Raw genomic sequence first — 11,091 nt, 5'->3', positions numbered from 1 at the left:
CGAAAGAAGACATCAACCACTATAGAAAATAGTACTTCCATCAAAATCTCTATCTAGATTTTGTATTGAATTTTGAATTTTTTTATTTAATAATTAAGAAATTATTTTTTAATGATATTATATTTTAAAAAAATTAAAAAAATGTTCATAAAAAACAAAATTTTTTTTTTCTTTTGACAATAACGGTATAAATCTTGGGTGGATTTCTTCTGTGCCTCTAGCATGGCCATCGCAATAACACCATTGAAATCATAATGTTAAAGAGTAATACTAGATATAAGTCTCAAATAGATAAATTTTATATAAAATTTTTGTAAAATAATAGATCTCACTAATAAATAATAGTTTTTTTACATTTTTCTAAGGTGAGGTCTACTTTTTTACAAAAGCTTGTATGAAATTTGTCTATTTAAAATTTATACAAATCATTTCTCAATGTTAAAAGAGGTATGATCGAATTATATGACTTTTCATATTTTTTTAAATTAAGGATATTTTTATAAAAACATAATCATAAAATTAATATTATTTTACTAAAACATCGCCTATTTAAAATGATTAAAATAAGGCTATAAAAGAGTAGTGTTTTTATCAACACACTTTTTTATATGATTTAGTAAATACAACTGATTGTTATTTATAAATACTGTATTCATAATAGAAAGAAATTTTAATTATTTATATAGTTTTATTAGATATAATTTTGTCATTGCATATTTTGGGTAGGGCTCTTCGGGAACAGAAATGGGCTATAAGCCTATATGGCATCTCCCTTTTTCTACCTTTTTTCTAAATAGAAATGTTTCATCCATAAAAAAGCTTTATAAAAATATACTCACATGATTTCATGTTTTACATCATATTATAAAATTATTTTTATTATAAAATAAATCTAACATATTACGTAAAATCATGTCAATTTATAAATTTATTTTTAAAAATTCTATTTATGGTTGCAGCACTTATTTTTTCCAAAATAAAACACACCAAATTCCATTAGTCCCGAACAATCCCTATAATTTAAGAGTACATAGATGATGAGAAAATGAATGATAAGAAAATGATGAAAAAAATACTATTTTATCCTCTCATTTTGACCGCTCATATATATATATATATATATATATATATTTGCTTATTAATTAAAAAAATAACTAATAGTGTATTGATATATTTTTTATTTTTTAAAAACATTTAAAGATGTTAAAAAAATGTGAAAAAAAATATATATAAAAAATATAAATTTTGCCTAAGCATCATGACCAGCTGTCACTGCTAGGCTACCGCCCAGCAATGTCACCTTAAACACAACTAGTCTACAAGGATCGATTGCAAACAAATCAAGATTCGAAACGACGTAAATATGAACCACGCCGAGGACGAGCTTTGGGAAGAACGATGCTTGCATTTATCGACGCCAAGCATCTATTCTGTCACTTCTATTTGGGTCGCATAACTTGATCTAGGAAACGCCTCTTTAATTGCATTCACATCAGAGGGGTTAAGATTTCCTGTCATAATTTGGCAATAAGAAAATGACTATACATAACATTTTAGTATTTATTTAGTCACAGGCTATAAAAGACAAGACTCTGTCCGGAAAAGGAACAAAATCAGTAAAAATCAAAAGGCAGCATATTACCGTTTTGTATGATTGCGACATAAAACAAATCAAGAACTGCTACTTTTCCAGGATTATTCTACCAGAGATTTATAGCCAGCCAACAAGAGAACTACAAAGGAATAACACAACCATAGAAGATCTGAGGATCTTGATCTGATTACAAAAATATTAACAAACCTGAACCCAAGAACAATCACACTAGGCACCGAATACAAAATATAGACTGAAAGAAAAAGAAAAAAAAAAAAAAAACAATACACTACCTATACAACCACCAGACTGGCCACTCAGACAAAGAAAACCTGACAAAATGTTAGCCCAAAGTCAATTTATCTCCCATTTGTTTTCTCTTTTTACCGATCCCTAAGCAGTGGAATTACAATCTACGTCAGCAGCACACTGATTTCTTCATCACATTCTTGTCCGTTGGATTTTCTTCTCTATGCGAACTTCAGTGAATGTAGAGACGTGTCTGACCGTCAGCATGCCGGTTACATATAGTCGATCACAAAAGAAGGGGAAATTTAGAAATACAAATAAAAAGAAAGAAAATAAAAAAAGAGCAAGGCCTATCCAGATTTACTGAAGGACTGCAATAAGGATTCCTTGTCATTGGGTGCTGCGTGTCAACCCCCCTCGTGTCACGTTTCTGCACAAGTTCAAGGACTCGATCAACTTATAATAAGTTCAACAAAGATAGCACTTCGGCTTGGTTTGGATTGAAAATAATCTCAACCCATCTCATCTTATCTTATCATTACAACTTTCACAAATTCCCACACAAAATACAACAAACAATTCAACTTTTTCAAATCTCAAAATAATAATAATATTAAATAATATTCTAAAAATATTTTATTTAATTTTTAACTTTCATCTCAACTTATCTCATCTCAACTCATTATCCAAACCTAACCTCAGTGACTATTATTTAGGGTCATTGTCCTCTTATTACTGGGGGAAATAAAAGAGCTTTAGATCATTTTTATACATAATAATTTTTTATACAAGCGTCTAACAAACAAGCCAATGCCACCAAACTGATCAGAACTATGTACTCAAACAGGTAGAATTTCATAAAGTTAGAATAAAGCAATGCCAACCCCACGAAGCCCTTGACTGAAAACTTTTGCACTGCCCTTGGATAAAGGATGTAAAAGGTCTGTGTCAATTCATACAGGAAAGGAATTTACTGTAAGTTAAATTTATGCTCACAGTCGATAATTTAGTGCCAGAAAATGCTATGCATATTATGCTACAAGTCATTAATCACTTTTGTACCCTCAACTATTCATTATATGCTTCCTTATAAATCAATGTCAAGCTTGTGTATGTATGCGTACATTTAACTAGTCATAGTATTGTTTTACTTGAATTTTTAACAAAATGAATTACGATATTATCACTAACTACTCGTAAAAAAAAAAATATTATCACTAAAATGAACTTCTTAACCTAATTCTCTTTAAGAATTAAGCCTCTCGGTTTTTTTTTTTTTTTAACATGTAGCTGTGACTCGGTCTTTAAAACCACTGGATTCTTATATTATGTAAATACAACCATTATGACATTCGATGTCGGATATTAAATATGATATGAGTGTATTAAACTATCAAGCCATGATGATTCCTTAAAAATTGTCGACTACACAACGTTTTCACTTTATAGAATGCTAATTATAGGGGATCCTGTGCATACCTGTGGAGTGTGTACCTATCTGGACATGTTTATCCATGACATGTGTCTGTGTGCATGTGAGGAATGTCTAACTACAAGAAATGGTGTGTATGGGATAAAGATAGGTGATACCCCATATGATAAGGATAATAATAGGTAGTGTATAGGATCTCACATTGTTTGGGAAGGAGAAGCTCTTACTCTTTATAAGGTTCCAATGGAACTTGAATTGTATCATTGATTAGTCTTTTTGGAGTATAGGCTATATGGTTTGGGCCTTCTATTGGGACGTTACAAATAGTATCAGAGCTTATCCCAACCAGAAATGTGGAACTTGAGCCATGCCACCTACGACGGAGGGGTCCAACGAGGACGTCGGAAATTTAAGAGGGGAAAATTGTGAGGGGATATGCTAAGGATAAGGGTAGGTAGTGTATAGGATTTCACATTGCTTAGGAATGAGAAGTTCTTGCTCTTTATAAGATTTCAATGAGACTCTAATTATATCATTGACTAGTCCTTTTAGAATATATAGCAAAAGACATTAATGATACATGTTAACCATATAGAACATCAGGTAGACAATAGTACCAACAAGACTACCTTTTTTTATTGGCATCAGGTGTCAAGGACAAAGTACCAACTAAACCCAGGGTTCATAGGCCATCAGCAATGAGCTTCCGGCAAGTGCACCTCGGATAATTCAAGAGAAAATTCTCCCAATCTAATAGCCCCAAGAGTGTGAAAGCAAAGTTTTCGAACCTAGGATATTCAATTTCTATAGCTCGCCCAAGGACCACTAAATCCTCATTTGTTTTCGCAGATGAGATGAGATGAAATGAGTTGAGATTAAAGTTAAAAAGTTTAATAAAATATTATTAAAATATATATTTTTAATATTATCTTTGTTTTGGGATTTGAGATGGTTAAATTGTTTATTTTATTTTGTATGAGAATTTGAGAAAGTTGTAATGATGAGATGATGAGTTAAAAAGTTTCATGAAAACAAACAAGGTCTAAGTCACCCTTGGGGTTACTAATGAGACTAGCTCTCACGACAAGTTTGCTTGGGTTTAAATTTGGGCCAAGTTTGGTTTTGGTTCTTGAAATTTAAGAAGTTCCATTTTCATCCTCGAAAATTATGAAAGCAGCAATGCAATCCTGTAAGTGAACTGTACATGCCACATCATATTATAACCATATCACATCAACCTTGTCAGCCAAGTGTGCATTTGAATTATGGCCGACATACAAAAAAACGACATTCTATCTTTTAAATTACTCGAGGACAACATGAACTTTTCAAATTTCTGGAACCAAAATCAAACATAGCTAAATTCAAGGGAACAAAAATGTGCACTTTAAAAATTAAGGCCCCATTAGAAAGAGTTGAATTATCTTAGTTTCTACACCAAATGCAACTGTCAACTGAGGTTGCTCAAGCTTCTGTCCTTTTATATTGTTTTTAGTCTAATTTCCATGGTAAGTTTGTGTTAAGTTTCATTTAATGGAAATAATACTCAATTACAAATGAAAAATGTATTTAAAAGTGCAAATGAGAGTCCACACCTTACTGTGAATTTATGCGGACTAAAGCCTATGAATGTTTTCATAGGAGTAAACTTAAACGGAATACAATGAGCAACACTTGGGATGGCATACCAACAGGATATTAAAATTTGAAAGGGTTTTGATACTAAGGCAAATCTTACTCATAATAGGTAAAACGTATATGTCCAGAATTGATTAAAATAAATTCAACTTGAGAATAGAATCAAAGGATGAAATTTGAAGATTTGGTGCAACACAAAAACCTCAAGATCAACATGCATAACTGATGTGGGAGCAAGAAATATATTGGCTGCTCATCTAACGATCACCAAACAACAGATGCATGTCACAGCATTGCAATGTGTAATTGATACAACTAATTTAGCAGGAGGATTGAGGTGAAAAGGATATCAAGTACCTTGCAGAAAGCAGCTGAGCACTGGTGACAGGGCCCTTTGCATTACCAAACCTCTTCGCCCGATTCTCATGTTCTTTTTCTACTCGCATGGCAGCTACCTCCTTTTCCATGGCAGCTACTTCTCTTCTCATCTTCTTTGCTTCGACTTCCATTGCCTTGGTCAATGTCTCTACCTTCTTAGCTAACATCTGAAAAGCACCAACCAAAACTTAATATTAACCAGAGGCATTTATTATTTTTTGATCAGCTACCAAAGGCAATTATATTACAACTAAGAGCTACAAGCAGATAAGCATAGGATAAGTAGTAACTACCTAAAGCAGACTGCTTTCACTGGCCTTAGAGAACTAGAACTACCAGTTTATACAACCCTATAACAGTCGAGATAAGAAATTAACCTCAATAGCATCATCCTTGTCTTTCAGGCTTTGATCTTTCTCATGGCCAGCTTTCCTCAAAATTATGACCTCTTTTTGCAGTAAATCATACAAAACCCCTGGGACACTATCATCTGTATCCACCATCTGGAACTCATTTGGTTTCTCATCCAAACTTTCTTTCCAGTTACTATTTGCCTCACCATCCTTTGTTCCCTCACAAGATTGGTTGAATGAATGGCTGGGGCTTGTCCCATTTAAAATAATCTTACTCCTTTCCAAAGACCTTGAGCCACCATCAAATGATTTTGAAGTGCCTTTAGCATGCTTCAATACTGCACTGCTGCTAGAGGACGAAGAAGTGGATCTAAACTGAGAGGCTGGTGTTCTCTTTGATAAATAACCATTGGAGGTTAATCTTGAGATGTTATCAGCTCCACCCAGGGACTGTCGACGAGAAGACCCATTGCTTATGCTTCGTCCCTCTGGTGTACTCCGAGGATTACTACTAGAAGATCCTCTCAAACTCTCCTCTAGCACTTTTAGTCGTAAATGATATTTTTCCTAAATAAATAAAGAAAAAAACTCTATATTCACCAACAAAGAAAACAATGGCACAAATAAACAGCAATAACTATAAAACCAGATGATTACTTTCAACTGTGCTTCAGACTTTGCAGCTCTCTCAGTTACAGCAAGCTTGTCCCGTAGTTGCTGCATTTCTCCCTGTAACAACATAATTTGGTAATAATTAGACGATGGAAAGTACAAAGGGGTGTTTCAAAGAAAGCATATCATAAGAGCTCAGTATTAAATCAGAAAGAAACAAAAGTCACCATTTACCTGCAAGAATCTTCGTTCTTCAAGCCATTGCTTCACAGGCATCACTTTGTCATTAGCATCCTTCCACTCATTTGCAACCACTACAGCCACTCTATTAGCAGTAACCTTTGCGCGGGCCAGCTCCCGGTCAAGTGTTTTCCTTTCCTCCTGAGGAGCAATTTTTTTTTTTTATAAGAAAACAAAAATAAAACCCTCAGAATTTTAAGGAATGCATCCGCTAGAGGAAGATTATGGGTAAATATATGCAACTTCCAGCATTGAGCATTCTACTATGTTAGGCACATTACATTCATCTCCTGAACTTTTCTCTGATAATCCCTCACAGCATTCGCAGCCGCACCACCGGCAAGAACAGCCTCTTCCAACTCCCGAACAGTTTGAGTAAGCTTTTCAACTTCTGCAACCTTCTGTCTATGCATTTTGTCCAAGATTTTATTTTCTTCCTAGCACACCCAAGTACAGATTAAAGTCCATTCTAATATTAAACAATAAGCAGAAAGATTACACTTCCCAAGATCCAATACCTTGGGTAAAAAGAACATCATGCAAAATTTTATTTACCTGGCATATTTCTATCTGCTTCATTAGTTCCTGGTTTTTATTTTGGAGATCATCCACCAAAGAGGCCTTTGCCAGGGCAACCTGAACTGTCCTCTCAGCTTCAATTAAAGCTGCTTCTTTTGATTTTGTAAGACGGTCTAATGCTTTGTTATCGTCTTGAAGTTTTGCAATCTGTCAGAAATCAAGGTGACAAATCAATGGCAAACTCATATTACCTGTAATTAATTCCCTTTTTTTATTTAGTTCTTATAGTGATAGAAAGAAGAAAAATTTATAGTTCAATCTTTTTTCCTGGCAACATTTTAAAGTATCATTATAGTTTGTAACGACAGCACATGCCTCCTGTTTAGCAATCTTGAGCTCAGCTTCTAGAGGGGCAAGAATGGCTTCAATTGGAGGCATATCATCATCTTTTTGAGCAGCATGAACCCTTCGAAGAGTGGCTTCAGCAGCAAACTGAGCTGCCATGGAAGCCTTCTTCTCGTCGTTGATTTTCTTAATTTCAAGATTCTGCAAAACATTTGTTTTTGGTAGAATAAATAGAGCATCGTGCAACAGGAATCAAATCACCACAGCAGTATAGAAAGAGGCTTTGAGCAATACTCTGCTTTCTAGAAGAGATTCTGTTAACTTCAGCTTCTCCTCAACCTTTGACAGTTCTTCAGTGAGCTACAGAGTGATCAAAATGCAAAGGAAAACAAAGTCAGTATTCATCTCAACAGAAAAAGGTAATAAAGACTAGAATGCCTGATCAAGTATATTATGTTTGTCGAAATTAAGAGAGTCCAATATTCTAGAAAATGTAAAACTAGAATACTTTCACTTGCCTCGAAAATGGTTCAATACAACATATTCAACTCTCTCAATACCAACAAGCAATCTAGAATCATCACAACCATAAAGCCAGCAAAATCAGGAAAAGTGAAGTGAGATATTAGGCTGTTGGAAAATTAAGTCCAAGTGACATGGGACGAAAAGAAAGCACGATGAGCATTTAAAGAACAACGGACACATTATCTGCACTAAAAACTGAAGTTTTGGAAATTTCTTTTGCAGTTGTTCTTTTCTACGAATGCCTTCTTATACAATTCCTGTGATCTGCATTTCCAAATAAAAGAAAAAAAAAACTAATTCGAAAATAAAATAACACCAATTTAATCAAACAAAAACCGAGATCCTCCATGGGCTTCAAACCCCTATTATAAGTGTTTCTTATCATTAAGAATCCATATAAATTGAAGATACATTGGCGTAATTTTTAATGCGCATGGCAAAGAGAACAACCACGAATGAATATAAAAAAATATCTCATCTAACAATAAGAACGAGCAGAAAAAAAAAAAAAAAAAAAAAAACCAAGATAATATGAGAAAAATAGAAATGACCTCTTCCACGGCCTTTTCTCTAAGTCGTTCAGATAACCTCAAGGCCTTGATCTCCGCCTGGGCCTCTCCCAACTCCCGGTCCTTGTCTGCACAATACCAACAAAAACACCAATTAAAGAAATACATCAACACGCATCTCTTCCAAATCAGCTTGAAACGCAGCGGATCGAGCCGCATTCCGCACCTCGGACTTCGTTCTCGAGCCGATTGAGCTCGACCTTGACCGGATCCGACCCGTGAAGCAGGTTAAAGAACTCGTCCGCGTCCAGGCTGGGCCTCACTGACACCCTTCTCCGCGACGAGCTCTTACCATCCTTGAACGATCCCGACACCATCAGCGGCGCCGGTGGAGTCGGAGCGTGCGTCGGCTCGGCACTGCCATTGCTCTCCTCCGGCGCCGCCGTCTCAGGAGCCACTGTTCCTCCTTCGTACACCTCCACCATAGCTGATCTGACCGATTCCACACTACCTACGTATCTCACATCAAAATGCACCTCGTTCTCAGGATCCAAAAGCTAGGGTTTCGAATCGGATGTATATATAAAATGATTGAGATGTATATTTACGTAGATGTAACGACAGTGCTTGTGGGATTGAAAATGGTCAGAGAGGGAGAGAGAGAGAGAGAGAGAGATAGTGCTTTCTGTATGTGTCTCTCTCTAAAGATACTGTGATTTAAATCTGATTGTGGCTCTGGTTTCTGTTTCTCGGTCTAGGAGTGTGTCAGTACACTGAGAGAGACAGAGGGACGCTTTGTTGTTAATCGGAGTAGCGCATTTAGTTAGGGGAGTTTTTAACCTTAACCCGGATCCGATGGCTCTGGGAAATAAATAAACAAAATTTAAAAATTCCGCTACTATATTTGCGGTTAAGATTTAAAGTCAAATTTAAGTTTAGTTTGCATTCAAAATCTATCTCAATATATTTCAACTCATTTTATTTTATTATTATTATTATTTTAAATTTTTATATAAAATATAATAAATAATTTAACTTTTTTAAATCTCAAAATAATTTTTTCAAATTTTCACATAAAATAGAATAAATAATTCAATTTTTATTCTACTATTCACAAATTATCTCAACCCATCTCTGAATCCAAACCATTCCATGACTTAATATGCTGAGGAAAAAAAAAAGATTTAGCTTAATATGATATAAATTTATCTTTATCTATTTGGTCAAATTTCTATATTAGATTGTTCATTTATTTATTATATAATAATAAAATAATATTTTTTAATTTTTAATTTATTTAATTTTATTATATTTTACCATTTTACCGATTATATATTAATTAGTAATCATATTATAATTAAATTATTAATTAAAAAATCACATTTTCAATGATCATTTAATGCAAATAATCACAAATGTTTAATTAAACTCATCTAAAATTAGAGAAAAAAAACTGCGATAGTTTTAATAGAAAATATTAAGAGAAGAGAGAGTGTTCCAAAAAATAAACTTAAGACTTGCTCTATCTATGGTTACAAGTAAATTTGACTTTAAAACTTGGTTCAAATCGCTTTGCCTAAACGATTTTTCATCTGTAAGCAATTATGTAGGGAGCAAAACTCCCAAAATTCCATTTCAAATCAGATTCTGTTTGGATTTTGTTTCAGTTCCATTTCAATTTTGATAAAATAGAATTGGACTGGGATTTTAGTTTTTTAGTCGAAGTCAAAGATGTCATTGGACCGACTCCAACTCTGACTCCCATTTTACTCTTCGAATTTGACTTCGATATTGTATATATATTATAAAAATATGTATTTATAGCCAATTAGAGTCCTATCTTTTTTTTCTTTTTTTTAGTTTTTATAGAAATAAACTTCATTTCATTTAATGAAACCGAAGTTACAACTATGACCTATCAATATAGGAAAAATTTAGACTACAAGCTAGACTACTCATCTGCTTTGGGGCACCCCGCACGTAAATTTCTTTGTGACGGACATTATCTTAACTTCTATAAAACTTTTTTCTAATAAAGAAGAGCGCTCTGTAAAAGCAGAACTAAACGGCTCCTCTTCCAAGGAAGAGAAGCACTAGCGCTATAGACACCAAGTCCATTTACTAAAAACATAAGTACAAAAACACATTAAAAACTACATAAAACACTTAAAACTACAAATAGGAACTAGGGCATCATCTCATTCTCTGCCCGCCGCCCCCTTCTACTATCTTTATTCTTTATTTTTTTTTTCTTTTCCTTTTACTATCTTCTTATTCTTCTCCTTCCTATGCTGCTCTCTCCCTAGCCCGTCCTGCTCTTTGTTCCCGCTGCCCACCACGAGCACCAACATGAAACCAAACGGCGCGCCCACCGCAAGCATCAGCTTTCCGAGCCAAGAAGGCACAAGCACCCAGCTCGCACGAACATCAGCCTCCACTGTGCAGAAGACTCTCCTATGCATGAGCTCCGCCGCACGACACCGACCTCTCGAGTAGCTCTTGCCTCGCTACGTCCATTCTAGGCCTTCAAACTGACTTTTCTACTCCACCACCCCTCTTCTCTCTCTCTCATTAATTTTTTTTTTCTACCTCTTGCTATACCCGTGACCCCCTCCCTTTACTGTTTTTCTTCTTCCTCATGAACACTTGCCAGCCGATGGCCATCGCACCAGGCGGCACTCATCATGAGCCCGACCA

At 34.7% G+C, this 11,091-nt stretch overlaps 1 protein-coding gene across 1 annotated transcript; it reads right to left on the bottom strand.

Moving 5' to 3' along the window:
* Positions 1-1,669: 1,669 nt before the first annotated feature.
* LOC121256340 (microtubule-associated protein 70-1-like) lies at positions 1,670-9,205 on the bottom strand. Its single transcript, XM_041157107.1, has 11 exons — positions 8,621-9,205; positions 8,437-8,522; positions 7,655-7,720; positions 7,391-7,561; positions 7,052-7,222; positions 6,778-6,933; positions 6,491-6,637; positions 6,302-6,373; positions 5,669-6,211; positions 5,271-5,458; positions 1,670-2,273 (listed from the first exon to the last, which is right to left on the bottom strand). The coding sequence occupies exons 1-11, from the start codon at positions 8,877-8,879 to the stop codon at positions 2,234-2,236; spliced, it is 1,899 nt and encodes a 632-aa protein (XP_041013041.1). The 5' UTR covers positions 8,880-9,205; the 3' UTR covers positions 1,670-2,233.
* Positions 9,206-11,091: the final 1,886 nt, after the last annotated feature.

Source organism: Juglans microcarpa x Juglans regia, chromosome 3D (genome assembly GCF_004785595.1).
Source record: "Juglans microcarpa x Juglans regia isolate MS1-56 chromosome 3D, Jm3101_v1.0, whole genome shotgun sequence".
Classification (NCBI taxonomy): Eukaryota; Viridiplantae; Streptophyta; class Magnoliopsida; order Fagales; family Juglandaceae; genus Juglans; species Juglans microcarpa x Juglans regia.
This window is presented reverse-complemented; position numbering and strand designations above follow the sequence as displayed.

What these genes read in the sequence shown, in the direction of transcription:
- LOC121256340 (XM_041157107.1), bottom strand. Translation starts at nt 8,879, where the DNA reads ATGGTGGAGGTGTACGAAGGAGGAACAGTGGCTCCTGAGACGGCGGCG. An exon ending in TCAAGATTGCTAAACAGGAG is followed by an intron (nt 7,223 to 7,390) that starts GCATGTGCTGTC and finishes GATTTCTGACAG; the next exon opens with ATTGCAAAACTTCAAGACGA. An exon ending in AAGAACGAAGATTCTTGCAG is followed by an intron (nt 6,374 to 6,490) that starts GTAAATGGTGAC and finishes ATGTTGTTACAG; the next exon opens with GGAGAAATGCAGCAACTACG.